General features: G+C 34.3%; 1 protein-coding gene across 1 annotated transcript in view; it reads right to left on the reverse strand.

Annotated features, from left to right (window-relative positions):
* LOC133333815 (mitogen-activated protein kinase kinase kinase kinase 3-like) overlaps positions 1-11,982 on the reverse strand; it is a gene marked incomplete at its 3' end in the record, with an annotated part of 204,007 nt that extends 192,025 nt beyond the window's left edge. The window contains exon 1 of the mRNA XM_061542106.1: positions 11,859-11,982. Coding sequence (XP_061398090.1) covers positions 11,859-11,975 — 117 coding nt within the window. The remainder of the gene's footprint in view (positions 1-11,858) is intronic.
* Between the last annotated feature and the right edge of the window lie 8,260 nt (positions 11,983-20,242).

Genomic DNA, 20,242 nt, shown 5'->3' on the forward strand with positions numbered 1-20,242 from the left:
TATTCCTCAAGGAACCTTGAGAAAGATCTTCATGATCCCTCTCTCTAGATCATGAAGATCCTTCTTGAAGTGCCCAAAGTGCAAGAGTGAACCTTTAGGCCAACAAGCCTATACGGCAGGCATGGATATCGTTCATACAAACACAGTCGCCCGGGCTGCAGAACAATGCCATATGAATGCTATAGTCGGAAGCCATCCATCATCCAGGCAAAGTTAAGATCAGGATGGTGCAACCGTCCTACTGAGCTGCAATTTATTGCACGATACGTAACATATGTCCAGCATATGCTCTAGGGTCACACGATACGGACCCCCGCAACCCATAGGCTGGGGGAATATATCTGTCGGCAAAACCGGCTGACACTTTTACTTGTTTTGCTACAGCTTGATTATGAGTATGTACCGTTACCCAATTTCTTCCTTACAACCCATGTCCAAAAACTTCAAACTACCCAAAATTGTGTAACAATTTAAAAATTTTAAAGAAATTTACGATGTGTTTTTTGAAAACATCACTAAACACAGTAAATGATACCCTAAAACTGGCAGCTACCATTTCCTTGCCGCACTTCCGCAGCCTTGTCCTGTGCCAAAGCTACAACAGACACGCAACAAAACAAAAAAGAAAAAAACACATTGTACATTTGCCAATTACATACTCTGTAAACATATTTGCCAAACTTTAACCTCTTTGGCAGCTAACTTTGGTGGGTTACATTCCTTGCAGCAGCAGCAGCATCGAATGTGATGCCAACAATTCCAAAAAACACATTACAATTCGAAAGAGAAAGATATTACTGGCAAAAAAACACCGCAGCAAAACTGAAAAAACATCTCTGTGGTTACAGACAACAATTCTATGTTTGTTCAGCCATCGGTCGCTCGCTCGTTTGCTTACTTTGCCCGCCTAGGCCAGAGGGCATGAATGTCTGAGCATTTCAGGCATTTTCATCAAATAACTCAACCAACAGCAACAACATTTCTTATGCAGGCTCCAACTGAAGAGAGCAGTTGAATAACAGCAACAACAATAATAAAAGACCCATATCAATAATACGATATATGTGTGCAAAATGTGTGTTGCTTTACGCGCCGCCACATTAGAGGAGAGGCTGATGATGATGAACTTTTCCATGGTTACAACACATGCCGCCGCGGCACACAAATGAAATAAAATTCCTAACACGAAATAGTTGATGTTGAAAATACACAGTCTGCCACGCTTTGAACAATGTAAAAGGGGGTAGGAAGGGGGGATAGAGGCCGACACAAGGGGGATTATGGCAGTAATGAAAAATAGAGAGAAAAAAACAGAAATACATACATCCAGAAGTAATCACATTAACAAATGGGTGCAGATATGTAGATAAACACCCATGGGGATGAACCAACAGACACTGAGCGAAATAAACAAATATAAAAACAGTAAATATATAAATGCTGGCAAACACATTTAGTATTTCTAGATTTTTTAGAGATAGTCTCCCAACTTGGACTGAGGTTGAGGCCAACAATGCCAGCCAGTGAGCCAACCAACCTACCAACCCAGCCTGGCAGTGTTGCAATGCCTCGCATTGGACTTAATGCGGCTGGTGCCACACTCTTACTGCAACATCATAACAAAGCCATCAACAATCACATACAAATGCAGAATCACACACACACTCACTCACATCGCAGCCAATCACATGGAGAACGCTGAGAGACAAGCGCCGGGTAAACAAAACATTCCCAACAACCGCCAGCCAGCCAGCAAACAAACAAATACAGACACAAAAGGAAGAGTTGAATGCATCATCCCTAGAAGCAGATTCAAAAACACAATGAATCCTAAGATGGACCAGAGCCAAAATATTACGAACCCACACACATACATACAAACAAATAAGTTGTTTATCACTATCTGCTGGAGAATACATCTAAACTTTTATGAATAGGCTTTTTTCAGTGGTCATACAAGGGGGAGAGAGAGACAGGGCGGGCTTGCTTTTCGACAGATAAATGACGGGAGACGAACAGACAGTTGGTAGACAAAAGTACAAAAAACGAATTACATGCTCCGAACATGTGCTTGAACTAATTTCATTGAGAAAATTGCTTTAAATTTATCTGAAAGCCCCAAGTGTATTCGATTATTGAAAATCATCTGCTTATTAACGCTGTAATTGGATGGGTAGATAATATGCAAGAGGCTTTAGTGTGGAGATGTTATATATAACACAATAACGGATCAATATCAACAAGTTATTGGCGCTATAATAATTTTATAGAAATAATCTGTTTCCAATTAGAGCCTAAAATATGAAGAAATCGAAAATCTGCATCGCACAAATTCTGATAATATTTGATAGGCATAATGATATTTCCCAATTGTCTCCCGGGACTCTGAGGGAAAATATGAAAAATTCGACATTTTAAAATTATGATTTCATTTTCGAAAATTACTCCTCTAGAGCTTCTTTTTATCAATGTATCAATGCTGCATACATTTTATTTTTTACAAAATGGGATTTATTATTATAATGAAATTTCCCCTTCTCATCCAGGACACTAACAGATAATTAATGTATATTGCGGAATTCATTTTGTGCATATGCACATTGGACCAGAAATCCAATTTTTTATATATTTCAAATCTAGAGACGTTGAGCTTTTTATCATTGTGGGCCACGGTTTACAAATGACATGAGGTGAAATTTAGAAGTTCATATTTGTGTGAATATAATTTGTATTTGAAAAATTATATTAACATGAAATCACGGTAGATAAAACAGATGGAACTAGTGACCATAACAAAGGTGGAAATTATTAGCAATTTGTGCTAATCACGAAAAATTTTTTTATAAAAGTCATAAATATGATTATTTTCCAAAAACAAAATGAATTTCGGAACATAGTGCCAAGGATATTAAAGAGTTGTATCACACCTTGATATGTTCTCTGCCTAGAATTTTGCGACCGTCTGCGGCAGTTCATACATTTAAAAGTTGTTGCCGTTAATACAAAAATAGTCGTTAAAAATTGCATTTAATAAAAAAAATCTTCAAAACTTATTAAGTATAGTGTGCTATACCGTTATGCCGATAATACACAAACTAAGGATTTAATTAATACTAAGATAGAGAATGTGGATTGAAATTTGGATTCAATTTATTTGATTTTCAAATTCCGATTTCACATTTGTAACCAGTGAACATAGCTCTAAAAAAGGAGTTCAGCAATAATTTCATTAATTCTATTTAAAAATAACAACAGTTTTCGATCCACCCTATTGAATTTTTACATTTTTCTATCAGAATCGTAATCAACGTGTCCGTTCGGACTTATATGTGATATTTATTTATTTCATAAGCCCTCTGGTCTAATTATGACATATGGTTACATATACGAAAAGTAATCCTCTAGAGTTTACTTTTAATATGGAGCTCCATACTGCATCCATCTAATCTGGGGTTTTTTTCGACATTCTAAGATTTCTTTTGCATGATAGCTATATATTCGAAAAGTGCTCCGTCTGAGCTTTCTCACCATTATTTTATTCGCAAAATTGAGTTTCTTCTAAAATCTACTCCCAAAGAATATCGGAAGAGCGAATTTCCACATTCTGTTTGCCGAAAGTCTTCGGAGAATTGGCTGAAATTAGCGTCTTTTTGACTGACCAGGACATGTAATTGATGAATCATTTGCCCTACAGCCCTGACTTAAGTAATCATTTATTCCCGCACATCAAGAAATAATGAGGGGTCTCCGATTTTCGCCGCCAGACGAAGTTAACACTGGCTCAGCGTGGAAAAAACGCTGTCTAAATCGACGAAGAAACAAGTAAAACCTTCTTCAAATTCTTTACATATCCTTCACCATCCAAGATTTTTAGTTTTCGTTTATTTTAATTCGGTTATAACGAACTTGTTACAAATATCCATAATACTTAACGATGACAATCCCTGTGTATCCCTTACCTTGGATACAACGAACAAATTTACCTGAATAAAAAACTTCAGAATACGAAGTAAATCGATATTGAAATTTTTTTGTAGGAAGATTTGACACCCTATGAGAACATAAAAAATCAAATTAGAACGAATCCGGTTTAAAAACATTCCCAAACCACCCAATTGATTAAATAATCGGTGGTATCCTTATATGAGCCGCTCAGTGCACACACTGAACTCCTCTACCTTGTGGTGGAGGATATAAAAATTGATTTTTTAGTAATGATTTAGATTCATGATCGAAAATGTTCACTTGTATGTGCGACAATAATTCAGGCACCAAAATCCTCCGCATACGTTGAAAATCGTACTGAGAACTCGAACATAAAGCGATAATTGCATAGGAATTGCATTAATTATTTCATTTCACTCTCCTTGGAAATGGGAGCCGTTTGTAATTGTTTAGCTAGCCTGAAAAAAGCCAACAGTTTGTGAAATGATAAACATTTCTGAATTTTGGATATCTTGAAATGCGGTATTCAATATCGCTCGCTGTATTTCTGTGCTTGTGATGAGCATTTCAATGGCTTAATGTTCTCTCGATTTTAATGTTTCAAGATTTTCAATGGGCTTGTAAATCAATACCAATGCTTGTTAATGTTTGTAACTTTGCACATATATATTTGAAGATTTAAAAAGGAAGAAAAATAATTGAATTCGCTCTAAAATTAACAAAAAGGCGGACCTTTGAAAAAATATTTTTTGGAAAATCGCCAATTTTTAACCAAGAACCAAGTTAAAAAATAAGGAAGATCTTCGCCGAAATTGACCCCGAGAATGGGGGGTCCCTTTAATGAACACAGAATGACCGGTCAGTGATCACTAGAGATGGTCCGTCAGAAATAGCTATACATACATTTGTATAATACATTCAGAAAGTGAAACCCACCCAAAACCATTCGGTTTTTGACAAAAGAACTATTTCCATTAATCAATTTGGAAATTACGTATGCTTTACTCAAATCCACATCGAATTTCAAAATTTTCTTCTCCAAAAAGTTCAGAATTTTTTCAGATCTAGTAAGGAATAGTCAGATATATGTAAAAGTAATATATATTCTTGAAAATAACAGTATATGGTAATAATATTGAAATAAATGACGTTTACTACATTTATTACATTTTATACAGGTATATGACGTTTTCGACGTTAACACCTTTTTGACAGTCGAAAACCTAAAAATTCGTCACACGGACCATCCCTGGTGATCACCCCAAAAATTGTATTTTATTTTTAATGTTTTTAAGTCTCTGATCTCTGCAGTCGCTAACTTTGGCTTAAATATGTAACATCTAGCAAAAATACTGATGTTCTTTGAATTATTATATTTTAATTCAGAAGCAACTCAAAATTTCAATAATTCTTTGTTCATTATTGTAGTTTATTTCCTTTTTTTATATAGCTCTTTCCAAATCCCATATTTTTCATCAGTCACACGTTCTAAATCCTTTGAAAGACACTCGACTTTTTTATAAAAAAAATTGACGTAAACAACACATAGTATGACTCACAGACAGTTGTTGTTTGCATCACAAAGAAGGAATCTTGGCAACAATACAGGAAACAATGCACAAACAGACAAACAGGAGATGTGGCAAGCAGCAGCAGAGACTCATTCGATGCGTGGGAATGAGATTTGAGGTATTACTGCAAGTGATGCTGCTTCTTTTCTGTCGTTTCCTTTGCTTCAGTTGAGATACTAGCAGCAGCTCGAAGTGTTATGATAGGTGGGTTCTTCTTCGTTTTCAATTTCAAGACACAAAGAAAATAAGGGAAAATTTTGTTCGTTCCTTGTTATATGGGAAATTCTGGGAATATGCAAACTTTGCAGGTAGTAATAGGGTGGAGTACAGGGATTTGCATTATAAAAATTCAGAAGAAGAAAAAAATATAAAAGAGGCTTAGGGAATGAGGCTATGCAATATGCTAGGAAAAGGCATCCCTATCGAAAATTTCAAATTTTAAGTTCGATCACACTTCGAAACCTGCCCACCCCAATATCCTCCAATAATAAGGATGATTTCCATAATATTACTGGAGAGCAACAATTTATTTGCAATGCAATGAAATGGAAATGAAAAAGGGATGCACAGGAAAAAAATGGAAGGGAATATATTTACACGTAAAGTAGATGCTTCTGGCATCTATTTCCCTATGCATAAAGGATGAATGCATCGGAATGCATACAGCACAAAGTAGCAGCAACAACATGACAGAATGGTGTAACTAAGGCGGCTAAACCTTACAGATGTCGGTGGCATTTCAAATTTGAATTTTTGAATTCCTTTGTTGCAGCCAGCATCCAACTGCATCATTTGTTGATCTTCCTGCTTTGGTGATTGTGGTTGTGGTGCTGGTTGTCTGTCGGTTCAATAGCAGTTCAATTCGGTTTCATTTTCGCGTCCAAACAATTCCACTGAGCCAAAAGAATGTTGTCGTCGTCGAACACACTCTGAACCATTCATACAACGCGAAATACGCCAAATGATTATTGAATATTAAAATAACATAATTTCTTGAACTAAGTGGGATTGCTTGAATGAATGAACAACGAGCGAACAGATGTGTGGGGAGAATAGATATGGGAATACAGGAATTGTGACAGCAACAGCATAATGTCAAGTGAAGAGCATTGAAGAATTGGGAAAGCCATTGCTGGTTTAACATCATCTGCATATAAATGATATCCAAATGAAAATGTGTTATAGAATTTTTGATGTACAATCTTAGGTATTCTAAATGCATTTGTATGCATCAGCAGAAGGGATAGGTGAGTGTTTGGGAAATGCTTGAATGGTTAGAGGGATTGATATTTTGTTGTACCAATGGAAACATGTTGATATATCATATTTTGTAGGAATGGTGAATTTATGGTAAAAGAAACAAGATTAAAATCCAAAACATTAATTTCATATGAAACTATCTCAACGGAAATTAATGGAAATTCTCAATAATACTCGATCTGTTGTCCAAAAATTATATTGGGGCACAAAACCGAGGATCGAATTAGCAAAAAACCAAAAACCAGCGAGAAAAAAAATATTCAATATAGAATGAAAAGTTGTTGTTCGGACAAGTGGCCGATAATCCAAAGCTAAGCGCACCTAAACTTGCTGAAATCGCTGAGAAATATTTGAAAAGAAATGTAACCCAGAAACCATCCGAAGAATTTTTCGTAAACAAGTACTTCATGGTAGTGTTGCACTGAAAAAAAAACATTCATAATCCTCAAAAACTGGAAAATCCGATTGGGGTTCGTTTAGGAATACAAGAAGAATGATTTTGTTTTTTTTTTTTAAATTTTGAAACCCTTAACACACAATTCCGACCCTAAAGCACGGAGGAGGCTCTGTAAGGAGTAGGAAATCTCGTTTTTGTTGAGGGAACTATGGATAAGTTTTATTTAAACATTCTAAAAGATAATTCAAAATGTAGTGCTGACAAATTGTGATTGGGGACAAGATTTTATTTTTATCAAGATAATGACCACAAACACCAGTCCCAGATCGTTCGAGAATGATACTTAACGGGTTAGGGATCTGATTACCGATAAGAAACCGGAGGAACCTCAAATCTATCTGGAAGTTCTGAAGCAACTATACTAGTGGTAATGCGATCGACTTCTTGATAGATCCGAAGTCGCAAGGGAAGTTGGCTGTAGTTAACCCTACAACAGAGGATACAACTTTGTGGAGCCGGAGCTGGAATGCGAAACGATGCCAAACACTCCTGATCATTCAGGACTTCCAAGGGGTTCTCTAAGTATTGAGAAGTCATTGACACCATCAAAGTCGGCTATAAGTCATAAGGATTCCATTACCAATAAGGAACCGGAGTAACTTTAAATATATTCGGAAGTTCTCACGGAAGTATACGAATTATATTGAGAGAGACTTCTAGTTCGAAAAATTCAGACGACGCGAATGAAGTTGGCACTAGTTAACCCTTCAACAGAAGAGATAGCAATGAGTAGTTGGAGCTCGATTGCGAAACTCTTGCCAGGGACTTCTGATCATTTAGCACTTTTAAGGGAGGTCACTAAATGTTGAGAAGTCCTTAACGAAGTCGACTAGAAGGAGAACCCGTAAAAATGCCTCAGGGAAGACGGCCAAGCCGCAACACTCTTGTAAACAACAACCCAAATCCACCTGTGTCGTGTTGCCAAAACCTAGAACCAGGGTTATTACATCAAGACAGTTGTTTGAATAACCTTACAGAACCACCTAAAGTGGCAAAATCGAAGCAACAAGTGGTCGCGACAGCAGCATCTACTTTTGCGGCGATTGCAAACAAACCTCAAACAAAACCAGTGTCTGTAAAGAGGTCGTCGTATGATCAGAGACCATTAAAAAAAAAGAAAACTGTACTAGAGAACGATACCGAATCATGTTGACACTCCTGTTCTATTAGGGGAATCTCGAATGACTGTGAATGGCATTCATTGATCATGATAGATGAAGGGTTCCATAGTCCGATACTAAACCATATCGACACTCCGGAATTTCAGACGCTCCACAAGACCTTCGAGTGGCAAAAATTGATCGGAATCATATGATGGGTAAATCAAATGTGAAGATCAATAGGTATCTGAAGAACCTCTTCTGAACAACGTAGTCAATCGCCGGAGTCTTCGATTTGGCGGATCCTTCGATTTGACAAAGGATATTATCGATGAGACGAAGGAATCTTCAATCGACAATTTTTTTATTGTCGTTTTAAATTTAGGATATTTGGGTTTTAAAATGTATCATGTCCCCTTTTGACTGATATTTTTTTTTTTTTTTTTTTAATAGGCCCAAATTGCAAACAAATTGAAAATTGTCTGCAAAGCAACTGAAAATGTCAACAATGATGGAGTATTCTATATAGGAGATGTACTAAAAAGCGATATAAATTATATACCTATGGCGACCGGCCTTTCTAAATGGATATATTCTTCAAAATATATGACCATTGAAGTAACTATTAAAGTAAATCAAGATTTTGTCAGTTTTTCCAGCAATACTATACCCGAACTTGATCATAAACCCTAGTTTCCCTAAGAAATAAAACATCTGCACTAAGAAACAATTGAGATTTCTCTCAACCATAGAAACAGTGTTAATGAATCTTATCTATACAAATACCTCACTTCAAATACATATGCCATATTTGTAAAAAAAAGATTCATTTAAATTGTAGTTTTCTATATTATTATACGGGCTCAGAATTTTCTATTGTTGAAAATAGTTCTCCCCTCTTATTGCTCTATGCTCCACATAATACAGAATTCTTTTCTTTTTTTTTTTTTGTTAATTTCGTTGTTAAATTTCAATGCACTTGGATTTGTTATTAATTTCTCAATTCTGATACGTCATTAAAACGTGTGAGCATGGCTGTGTATATGGATACGTCTATATACACATTTTTTGTTTTGAATTTCCAAGAGGAATGCCTGCCTCTTGGATACATTTAAATGTTTATTAATAAAGAATGCGTTTGAATGAATTGTAAACAACTTTTTGTTTGAATGCTAAGTGGCGTTGTTGTTTTTGTTGTCATTTTTTTTTTGGCTGCGAGCATTCTTGTTGAAATGATGCTTTTGCTGATATTGTATATTGAGATTTTTCTGAAATGTTTCACGTTTTTTTCTGGAACGCAAAAATACAATCACATGCTGTATCTTATAATGTAAAGGGTGGTTACTTTTTTTCAGAAAAAAAACATTTAAGGGTTAGTTGTGTTGTACAAAAATTAAATCTACACATTAGCTTTTTGGTGGTAATGTAATGAATCACAAAATTGCATGTCGAGATTTAAGGGATGTTGAAGTAATGCTAATGAAGTCACCTCAGTAAGTATTTGTTTTAATAATAAACTTGCCTGTGGTAATAATCAAATATAAATAGCAAAACAGCGTTTCATTTTTTTATATTCATGGTACAAATGATAAAAGTTGGAAAATGTGTACATAAAAAAAACAAATGAGCAGCTTTTCTCAAATATCGTTCGAAATATCTAAATTCGAGAATTATATAATTCAAATTAATTCTGATTTCTAAAAATTACAATAGAATATTGAATAATTCAAACTGCAATAGGTAAAGCAGCAATTATTACAATTGCGGTTCAAAGTATTTAATTTAATATATCATATTCAATCGTTATTTTCAAAAATCCTAGAAATAGCAGCTGGATTATACTTAATATTTAACCCTTTGAGCCCCGAATTTTTTGCGCAATCTTAGAACAAATTTCTGTTCACAGATTTAATGCAACTATCCTAAATAGGATATGCACAAATCGATATATTCTTGCATTCGGGAGATACAGTACATTCTTTCGGAAAAATTAAAGTCCGATATCAAGACAACCAAATGCAAAATCGTCAGAAAAATCATTTTATATTATTCTCTATATTCAATTTAACAAGAATCAGACAGACAAGTATCAACACGCCAACCACTGTTTAAGATGGTGTAGTTCATATCTATATTTAATGCTTTTCTTTCTTTATCGTCCTTTAGTCGGAACGACCAAAAACAGGAAAAATGTTTACCATGTTTGTTTTGAATTATTACGGTCACAATAGCTTTCAAGTAAATTTTTAAGGCAAAGTAGAATATTCGAAATAAGGCCCGTTCATCGAAATAAAGACAATATTGCGATATTAATTAAAACCTCGACATGGATAAATCTACATCGATAGTTTTATGAAATAGTATGCAGTTTGTCCCATTTAAGCAAAAAATAGTGTTAATTTCGGGACAAAGATTGTAATATAAGTTTATACAGTTGTTATGGTCCAGTTTCCATTTATTCGTAAAAAAAAGTTGCTAGCATTTCCATAGAAGTTTGCATAAAAGTCAACATGCAAATAACATTTATCTGATAAATCTCGAAACTTCATTTTTATTGAAGCAATGAATGACTCAACAACACAAGCAATAACTAAATGTGTCAATGCTAAAGAAGTCATTGCAAAAAGATCTACCGGAGAGCAGTTGACTTCTGCAACCGGCTCATCGAACGGGATAGGAATTCGACTATCTATTCAGAAATTTTCACGGAATTACACGAATGATATTGCGCAGACTTCTTGGAGATGACTCTAGATTTCTTTCGTGTAAGATGTCCAAAATTTTTGCCCATTCTACTTGTAAAGAATTTTTCAGACTTGGTGTGCTTTTATCAGCAAAAAAATAGATTTCCAAAATGCAAAATCGTGTTTCTGAACGACATCCAATCGGATTTTCTGTTTTTTGGGTCTTATGAATGTTTTTTTTTCCAATGAATCTCTACCATGAGGACCATTCTTACGAATAATTCTTCGAATTGTTTGTGAGTTACATTTCTATTCCAGATATTCTCTGCGATTTCAGAAAGTTTAAGTTTAGGCAACCACTTTTCGTCTCTTATATTGAATATTTTTTCCTCGCTGGTTTATTGGCTTGTTGGAAATTCGAATTTAGGACAGCGCATTAAGTAATATTGAGTATTTCTGCTATTTTCCGATAACATTTTCATAGTTCGGTATGGTGAAGAACTAATTTTCTCTCGACAATGGGTGTGCGACGTCCCATGGTCCCAAATTCTCACGATGGCTATAATAAGCAATCTCACACGTAACGTATAAAAAGATTTCAGATGCAATATTTTACTTGATATTCCACGAGAAGATTGACTCTTTGCTAGGTAGAAGAAAATTGTTATGAGGTCAATTTAAAAATGTTGATTTAAGTTGCTCTCAATGCAGATTTCATCTTAAACCTCATTTTTTTTCAACTCGGATGTTTTGTCTACTTTAAACCAATTTTAATCCTTCACGTCTGGAAATATGTTATATGATATGCTATATATATTTTATATTTATTCCGTGAACTTACCTTATATACATCGCCATATGTACCCGAACCGATTTTCTGTATGAGTTCATATTCATCCTGAGGATTGCGACGAGATATATCCGAACTTAGAAGGTTGGCATTGTGATGGCCCGCCATGTTTGGTTATTTTGTTGATGGTGATGACAAAGCGGGAGACAGAAACGTTAATGACACACTACACACTTTTAAAAGTTTTCCACGTAGAAAATAGACGAAGGATAGATAGATTTTCTTCAGCAGACAGTTACAAAATTAGCCTCTTTGTAAAAAAGGCTTTGTTAAGATTTTGATTCAAATATTCTAAAATTTCTTCTTTTTTGTTTATTTTTCAACACTTCGATACACAGAGAACGAGTGACACAGCAGCGTTGTTATTAATTACAAATTCTGTTTCGTTTCAAATTTGTTTTCTATTTCAATTTGTTGTTGTTATTGTTGTTGTTATGGCGTAATTGATAAGTAATTATGTATCGTGTATTGTTGCTATTTGTTATTTTATAGTTATTTATCAACGGAACTTGAGACATTTATCATTTTCTTAAGTTGCATAATTTCATGTTTTATTTGTTATCGAGAGAAAGAGAGCGAAAAAACGTGAGGAGTCTGCTGGTGAAAAAATGGAAGAAATTATTATTATTAAAAATACACCAGAAATTATTATTTATTTTCATTTGTTTATATGCGTTTTGTGGTTTTTCTATATTTTGCACTTTTAGATGACAAACAATTTGCGAAATTAAAGAACAAAGAACACACACACACAATACAAACAATACACCACAACGATCAGTTTCATTCACATTGGAACGCCAAAGAGTTGTTTTTGTTTGTTGATGTGACGATGGTGGGGGGAAAGCCCTGGGCTCCAACAACATCAACAACAAAAACAACTATTTAGCGTCATTTGCCGCTGTCATCACACAAATATACATCGGCGTCAACGTGAACGCAGCCGTTGTTGTTGCGGTTGACAAACACTGTTCTGCGAACGAGCGAGCGTGTTCTTGTTTGTCTCGCTGACAGTTTGATACAAGTGGTTGCGGATAGTGTTTATTTTTGGTTAAACTCGTTGATGGTTTGTATTGTATGTGTGTCGTTCGTCGTCCGTCTGTCGGTGTGTACATGTGTATTTTGCAATATCTTCACATTAGCTGGCTAATATTCTTGTTGTTATAATTATTTTTGTTTTCTTCTTGTTTCTGCTATTTTGTTGTAGTCATCAACAAAATAATAATCATCATCATCACTTGACAGATCAAATATAAACCGGAGAGCACTGTGACACAATGAAACCACACACACATGTGCACACACAAATTATTCTTCAGAAGATCAGATTCTGTTTTCCTTTTTGTTGTTCCTCATAAAGTGTAATCAAATATTTCCTTTAATTTCTGTTTTGTTTCTTTTCTCATTTTCACATTCTTTTGTTCTTCTTCTTCTTTCGTTTTATTTTTTTGCACGATGGACGGCGACGACGAAACAGGCAAAACAAGTGGCTTGTTTGCCAATTGAACTCAGCTGCTGCTGCCAGTATTCCAATTTGACACTTGGGCAGAGACAAACTGAAGGCAGTGACAGTAATAATTTTCTCCAAAATAACGACCAACCATACACACACACTGAGAGATAGGCTGTGAGAGAGAGAGCGAACAAGCCACTCAGAGAAAGGTGGCAAAAAACAAAACACCTTCAACGTTGTAATGGAAATACTAGTCGCTGTGTTGTTACATTTAATATTGTTGTTGTTATTATTTTTTGCATCTCTTTTGATAAGAAGAGTGGATGGAGGGTTTGCTTTATTTGTATTGTTGTTGTTGTAGCTGCTGTTTTTTACAGCCTTTGCCTTGACACATTGCAATTTCAATTTCACCACGGTTTCTCTTGCCACATATTGCACAAACTTGCTTTTCAGATTGTTTAAACCTTTGCCACACACACGTTTTCACAGACAACTACACTAATTGCATATTTGTTTTTCGTTTTATTTTATTTCCATCAAATAATAATTTTATTTAGTTACACTTTAATTTAGCCCCAAAAAAGGGGGTTAACAATGGGGCGTGCGTGTCTTGAGCCCGAAACACATATACACAGAGGCAGGCAGCAAGCAATATATTGCGGACACGCCAACACTCGTCGAACACAATTATTTTTTTATTATTATTTTCTTCTATTAATTCTTTATTCTGTTTGTACTTGCTACTGCTGTTGTTGTTGCTGTTTTTATTTTTTGTTTAATTTCTTTATTAGGTTGTTATTCTTTGCTTTGGCATTTCTTTTCTTTCATTAGTTGATAGTTGGATAAATTCTTGTTCAACACAAACTTCACTACGATTTCCCCCGTTCTCAACCTCCTCTCTTGCACAAGAGCGAAAAAAAGAATTAACAAAAAATAATAACTAATTTGTAAAGAGTAGGAAGAAGACAACACACGGCAACATAACACACAATAAAAACAACAAACAGCAGCAGAACACAAAAACAACACACAAAAGTAGTAGCCAGTGAGAACAAAAAAAAAAACAAGGGCGACGTCAAATTAAAAAATTATGAAAATTTCAGGCTGTGAAACACACACCCAAACACAATAGGCTGAAACGCAACACACACACACAACTAACACGATGACGACGACTGCGACTTTGTCCGTTTGTGTATTTCGTTTTTTTGATTTGTTTCTTCTTCCAATAAGGAAACTTCAATTAGTATTCGTTCATTCCACGCACATTTTCACATCCTGCTTTTTAATTTTTTCGTTGATAATTTTGTTATAAAAAATTTTTGTCGTGAATTCTTTAATTTTTTGCTTCACAAAAATTAAATTTCTACTATTGCCGTACACACAACGTTTGTATTCTATTCAGAAAGAAAAAATCTCGGAGAGGCCACAGCACAAACGACGTTACGTCTGTGTTTGTCGAATTTTTGACAGCGAATGAAATCTGAGAGAGATTTTGTTTGTTGGATTTTTTTGACAGCCTATGGAAGAGGGATATAGAAATCGACTTTGAAGTAGTGAGCATTGGCATTATTTTACTTGTTTTCTTCCTTTGCTCTTTCTTCGATTTCATGTTATGGGCATCACTTATTTTGATTACAGGGGTTGCCATTCGATAATCAGTAGCATTATCGATTATTGAGTAGAAAAATCATGTTCACATGTTATAATTCTATTAATGATACATGGTCTGTTCCCGTACTGCAAGAATCTACAACTTTTTACTATGTTAACGAATTTTCCTTTATGATATCGAAGAAAATAGTAAAATCGAGTAGATTCTTGCAGTACGGGAACAGACCAACAATTGTATAGTGAGCAATAAAAAAGGTGTAATTGATTTAAAAACAAATCTTTGGAAATGGTCTCATAATGTCGCAGTGACTTGTTAACATATGCAATTTGTAGGTAGTTTTGTTTATTAGACTTATTTCAACATGGTTATATGGTATCCGACAATGGCAGATAACAGAAAATTTCCATTTGTATACAATTTCGTTAATTAACGAAAACATTTTGTGAGCTATGACTAAAATAAAGTAGTAACTAAACCGACTCATATAAAGATTTTAAAATCATTTTCTGCATGACGGCAAAAATGTTCAAGAAACGCACCACTGAAACGAGAATACGCTTAAAAAACTTGCCTTCGTAAACAATACCATATTTCCCTACTAATAAATCGTTGTACAAATAAATAGGGATTGATTTAACTTGGTATTCTTGAAAACAGATAACTCACGGTGTACCAAGCAAACCGCAAGTAATACTTCGCTTTTGGTTTGCGTAAAATTTCGGTAATAACAGGCATTTGTAGGAAAGTTAAGGTCAATTATTTGGTACAATTATTCAAGGTAGGCTATAGCTACCTATAAATTACAATTTTTTCATATTGTGGCTTGTTATGTCAAAGTCAAATAGAAAATGTTTGACTGTGTATGTGATGCTTCAGAAACATATAGATGTAAAGATGTATTTTACAACATTGGTAAAAAGAAATGTATGATTTGTGAATGGCAGGCTTATGTACAAGAAGCACATAGTTGTATTCGATTATTTGAAATGAGACTACCCATGGTACAAATATTCAAGGTAAGCCATAGCAACTTGTAAATTACAATTTTTTCATACTGTGGCTTGTTGTGCCATAGTCATATACAAAATGTGTGACTGTGTATGTAATGTTTTGACAAATAGAACAAAATATATTCGAAAATCGAATAAAAAAACTACAATATTAACATATTTTCTTGTTGTTTTGTAGTGACGAGTAAAGGCGTTAGGCTGTCTATTTTTGTCTCTCCTATAAAATTGCAAAATGAGGACAAATTCTCTTTACATGTAAAGTGAGAAAAACTAATAATATTGGTGCTATAAGGCGCGTTTAGACTATGCTTTTTAAATCGACTCGATTTGTAAATCGTAATATCAAATCCTAACTGTTTAGACTAGAATAAAAATGACATGGAGTCGATTTGTCAGCTGTTATCACATTTCACTGCTCTCCTGATTTTTAAGGCAATTTTTAATAAATAGGTCAGTCATTACAACCTTTGTTGTTCCAAATTATAGTACAGTATTTTTCGGTTAATTGGTTTCCCCGCTTAATTGAACCACATGATGGGGCAACAAAATATTGCATACGAAAACACATGTAAATTTCCTCGGATAATTAATCCCTGCTAATTGATTTTCCTATTTAATTGGTTCAAAATTCATGTCATCGAAAATAAATTTCCTGTTATTTTTCACTGGTTAATTGCATTATAATTGAAAAAAATCTGGCATTTTTATAGGCCCATGGTTCCTTTTGAGAATATGCATAGAATCACTTTCTGAGTCGATTTATACATGTCCGTCCGTCCGTCTGTTGATGGTAAACTGTAAACAAAAGTACAGGTCGCATTTAAAATCCGATTTAGATGAAATGTGGTACACCAATTTTTTTCGACCCAAGGACGAACGAATTGAGATAAATCGGTTAAAATTTAGATATAACTGCCGAATATATTTTAAGTCTAGAATGATGTGTGGTAAGTTTCGTGAAAATCTGTTCAGATTTAGATATAGCCTCCATATATATTTTCTAAATTTAGTCTAGAATGATTTGTACTCTGTTTCGCGAAATTCTTTGACAATAATATTAGAAAATAAGTTCACCCAATAATGCGTGATTTCTATAATTGAACAAACAGTTCAATTAAGTGGGTATCGGATAATTGGTTCCTCGGTTAATTGAAAAAAAATTGTGCAAATTTTGATGTGCAATTAACCGAAATATACTGTAATATTTATTATAAATGCAAAATTATTTTGAATATTAAGTAATAGTAAAGCATACCTTAAGAATAAACGTTTATTTTTTGGGATAACGCAAGGTTGTATTTGAAATTATCTTGATTTAGCATAGGATTCCGAGGAAGAGAGTAATTTTAAATGTCGAATATATTCGACTAAAACACTGAAAGGGTTAAATCGAGATAATGCACATTATCACGATAAAAGCTGTGTTCTAAACGCGCCTACAGATTCAAGACTTCGAGCAGCCTCTTTGCGATTGTGTTATAAAATAGTATATGGTTCTGTAAAAGTGCCTTTGATGTTCATTTAGCAGTCATTGTTTTTTAACAATTAGAGCATATGCTGCTATTTTTGTTATTATAACAGTATTGCACAGTATAGTGTTTACGAGCGTTTTTTAATATAAATTACACTGGAATCCTGGTCTTCAATTTGATGTAAATGTGTTTTTTTTTTTTTGTTTTCTTTGAATACCAAGAATTCGTTTAACATTGAAACTGCCGAAACATATATAAAATCATTATGGCAATGCCACAGCGTCGAATAAAACTGTCACTAAATTCGGCCGTGCTGAATAATGGGAATACTTTATATTAGCGTTAAATAAAGAAGGTGATGTAAAAACGGCGGTTCATGGAGGTTTATGAATACACTAAACAACAAATGGCGTATCCGGCATTTAAAAACGACTAAGTAGCAGTTCCGTGCCTGTTAATATGAGTATTTATTTAATTGAAATGTGAATATTTTCTTATTAAATACATATTTTACTCCGTATAACATTGTGAGAGGATATAATTTTGTAAGAAAATTCTCAGCTGTATTGCTTAAGTAAGAAAGCCAACATTTATATATATACCCATTTATATTTTGGTTGGCCTTTCGAGAATATAAAATAATGAGAACACTCGCTAATAAGAAGACGATATAAAGAGCGGTTTAATGGCGATTTTGCATATTGTATCCAATAACGTTTGCTGATTGTAACAACGCTTACTCACTCTATGTCATGGTATAATAATAGAAGGTAACAGCAAGTGTTGTTGTACAAAAAACGATACAACAACCACATGGAACTTTGTTGTTGTAAGTTCTACTAGTGTCAACTCATTTGGCAGAAAAATGTAAACAAACAAACAAATTATCATCAAATTATTTTTATTTTGAAAATGAAATATTTTCGAATCCTCAAAATAAAAATTGAAAAACATGAATGAAAATCTATCAAATTTATATTCCTATCGCTTCCACATCTTTCCTATAATTGAGCCATTGCCACTTATATGTGTAACACAAATGATAATGCAGGGAATTGCGAGTTATTACATGAAGAAAGTTTTGCTTCCTCAAACTTTCCCAGCAGGCAGATTGAGTAAATTGAATACGTGAACACATTTAATAAAGAACAATTACAAATTATATGCGTTCTCAATTTTCCTGTTGGGTGATTTTTAAAAACATAATTTGTCAAATTCATATTGACACTAGTATTACGTTGAAATCAAATCAGCTGGGATTTGCTGTTACCTTTTATAATTGTACCATGACTCTATGTATTGTAACAGAACCCTCTAGTGGTAACTAGTTGAATATTATTGAGTATGTGTAGGATAGGTAGATGGTGCTGTTTGATATTTTAATTTTATATAGCGACACAAGTTGTAAATAATGATAAATGACAGAGACGACGCTACATTTGGTACGCAAGTGGAAAATGCCTTAGGGAATGAAAGCCCGTGGCGAGTATATTACCCTAGATAACGCCAGATATTGTTATACCCTCCACTATAGTATGGAGGGTATATTAATTTTGTTTTCCGTTTGTAACTCATCGAAATAATCATATCTTGATCAGCGTAAAATTCTATGACGATATAGCCATGTTGTAAGGGATTACAACTATATAGCCATATAGCTAGAGTGATTACAACGATATAGCCATCTGTTGTAATCGTCGTCTTTTGTCTGCAGGCAGGTCAAGTTCGAAGATGGGCTTTATCGGTCCACGTTTTGGCATAACTCCCATATAAGGGTACCCCCCAATTTTCGGTAATTTGGGGTTCTTGGGCGCGTTTTTCAACCGAATTCGCAGAAATTATTACATTGGGTCCTTATTGGGTACTAAATGTCTCCACAAAAAATTCTAAACATAGGTCCACTTTTTCTGGTAGCCCCTATATAACGGTACCTCCTAATTTTTCGGGTTTTGATCGTATTTTTCCGCCGAATTAGCTGTAATTTAGTACATAGAAATAATAAGATGGGCAAAGTTTGGATGAAATCTAAATTTTCTGAAACTAATTTGGTCCAAAGAAACATGGGGTCTAGAACCAATATTTAGATGAGGCACATTTTCACCCTCACCATAAGGCTGAGGCTATATTTATCCATTACAAATTTCTGAAATTTGTATTATGATTTACATAATCCGTTTTTAGAAATGTCGGTATAGGTCCACTTTTTGGTATGTTCCCTATATTCTCATTTTTAGTACCTGTCAGTATATCTATGGTGGAGGGCATCCAAAGTTCGGCCCGCCCGAACTTAACGCTTTTCATTTGTTTTTATTAAAGTCTTGTTGGAAATATTTGATTGGGGAAAAGAAATGTATTATTTTTTTGTGTAAATCATTTTTCTGATTTTAACCACGACAGGCCTACATGTGCAAGGTGCATATTTAACGGCAAAAATTCCTGAACGAAATCTACGAAACCAAAATTGCACATAATTGGCTGTTACAGTATCGGAACCATTCACAATTTTAACCGCTTGGCTTGCATTTTCGCCTGTAAAATTCACCGCATTTTCTCTTTGTTCGCTTCTATTTTTAACACCCTGTAACTCACAACTGAATTTATCAGTACAGTCATCTGCCCAAAAAATAATGGATTTCTTTTTCCCCAACATAATATTTAAACATGTCTTAACATGTCTTAACATGTCTTAACATATTATGCTGTTGTCACGGAAAACTTTATGTGCCAGAGGAACTAATTAACATACACACCAATATCGACAAAATTTTTAGTAACATTTAGTACTAAATTTAGTACCATTTAGCAAACATTAATATAAATTTCCA

This window comes from Musca vetustissima, unplaced genomic scaffold (assembly GCF_032173495.1).
Source record: "Musca vetustissima isolate MV318-11 ecotype Yass unplaced genomic scaffold, APGP_CSIRO_Mvet_v1 utg2745, whole genome shotgun sequence".
NCBI classification, from domain to species: domain Eukaryota; kingdom Metazoa; phylum Arthropoda; class Insecta; order Diptera; family Muscidae; genus Musca; species Musca vetustissima.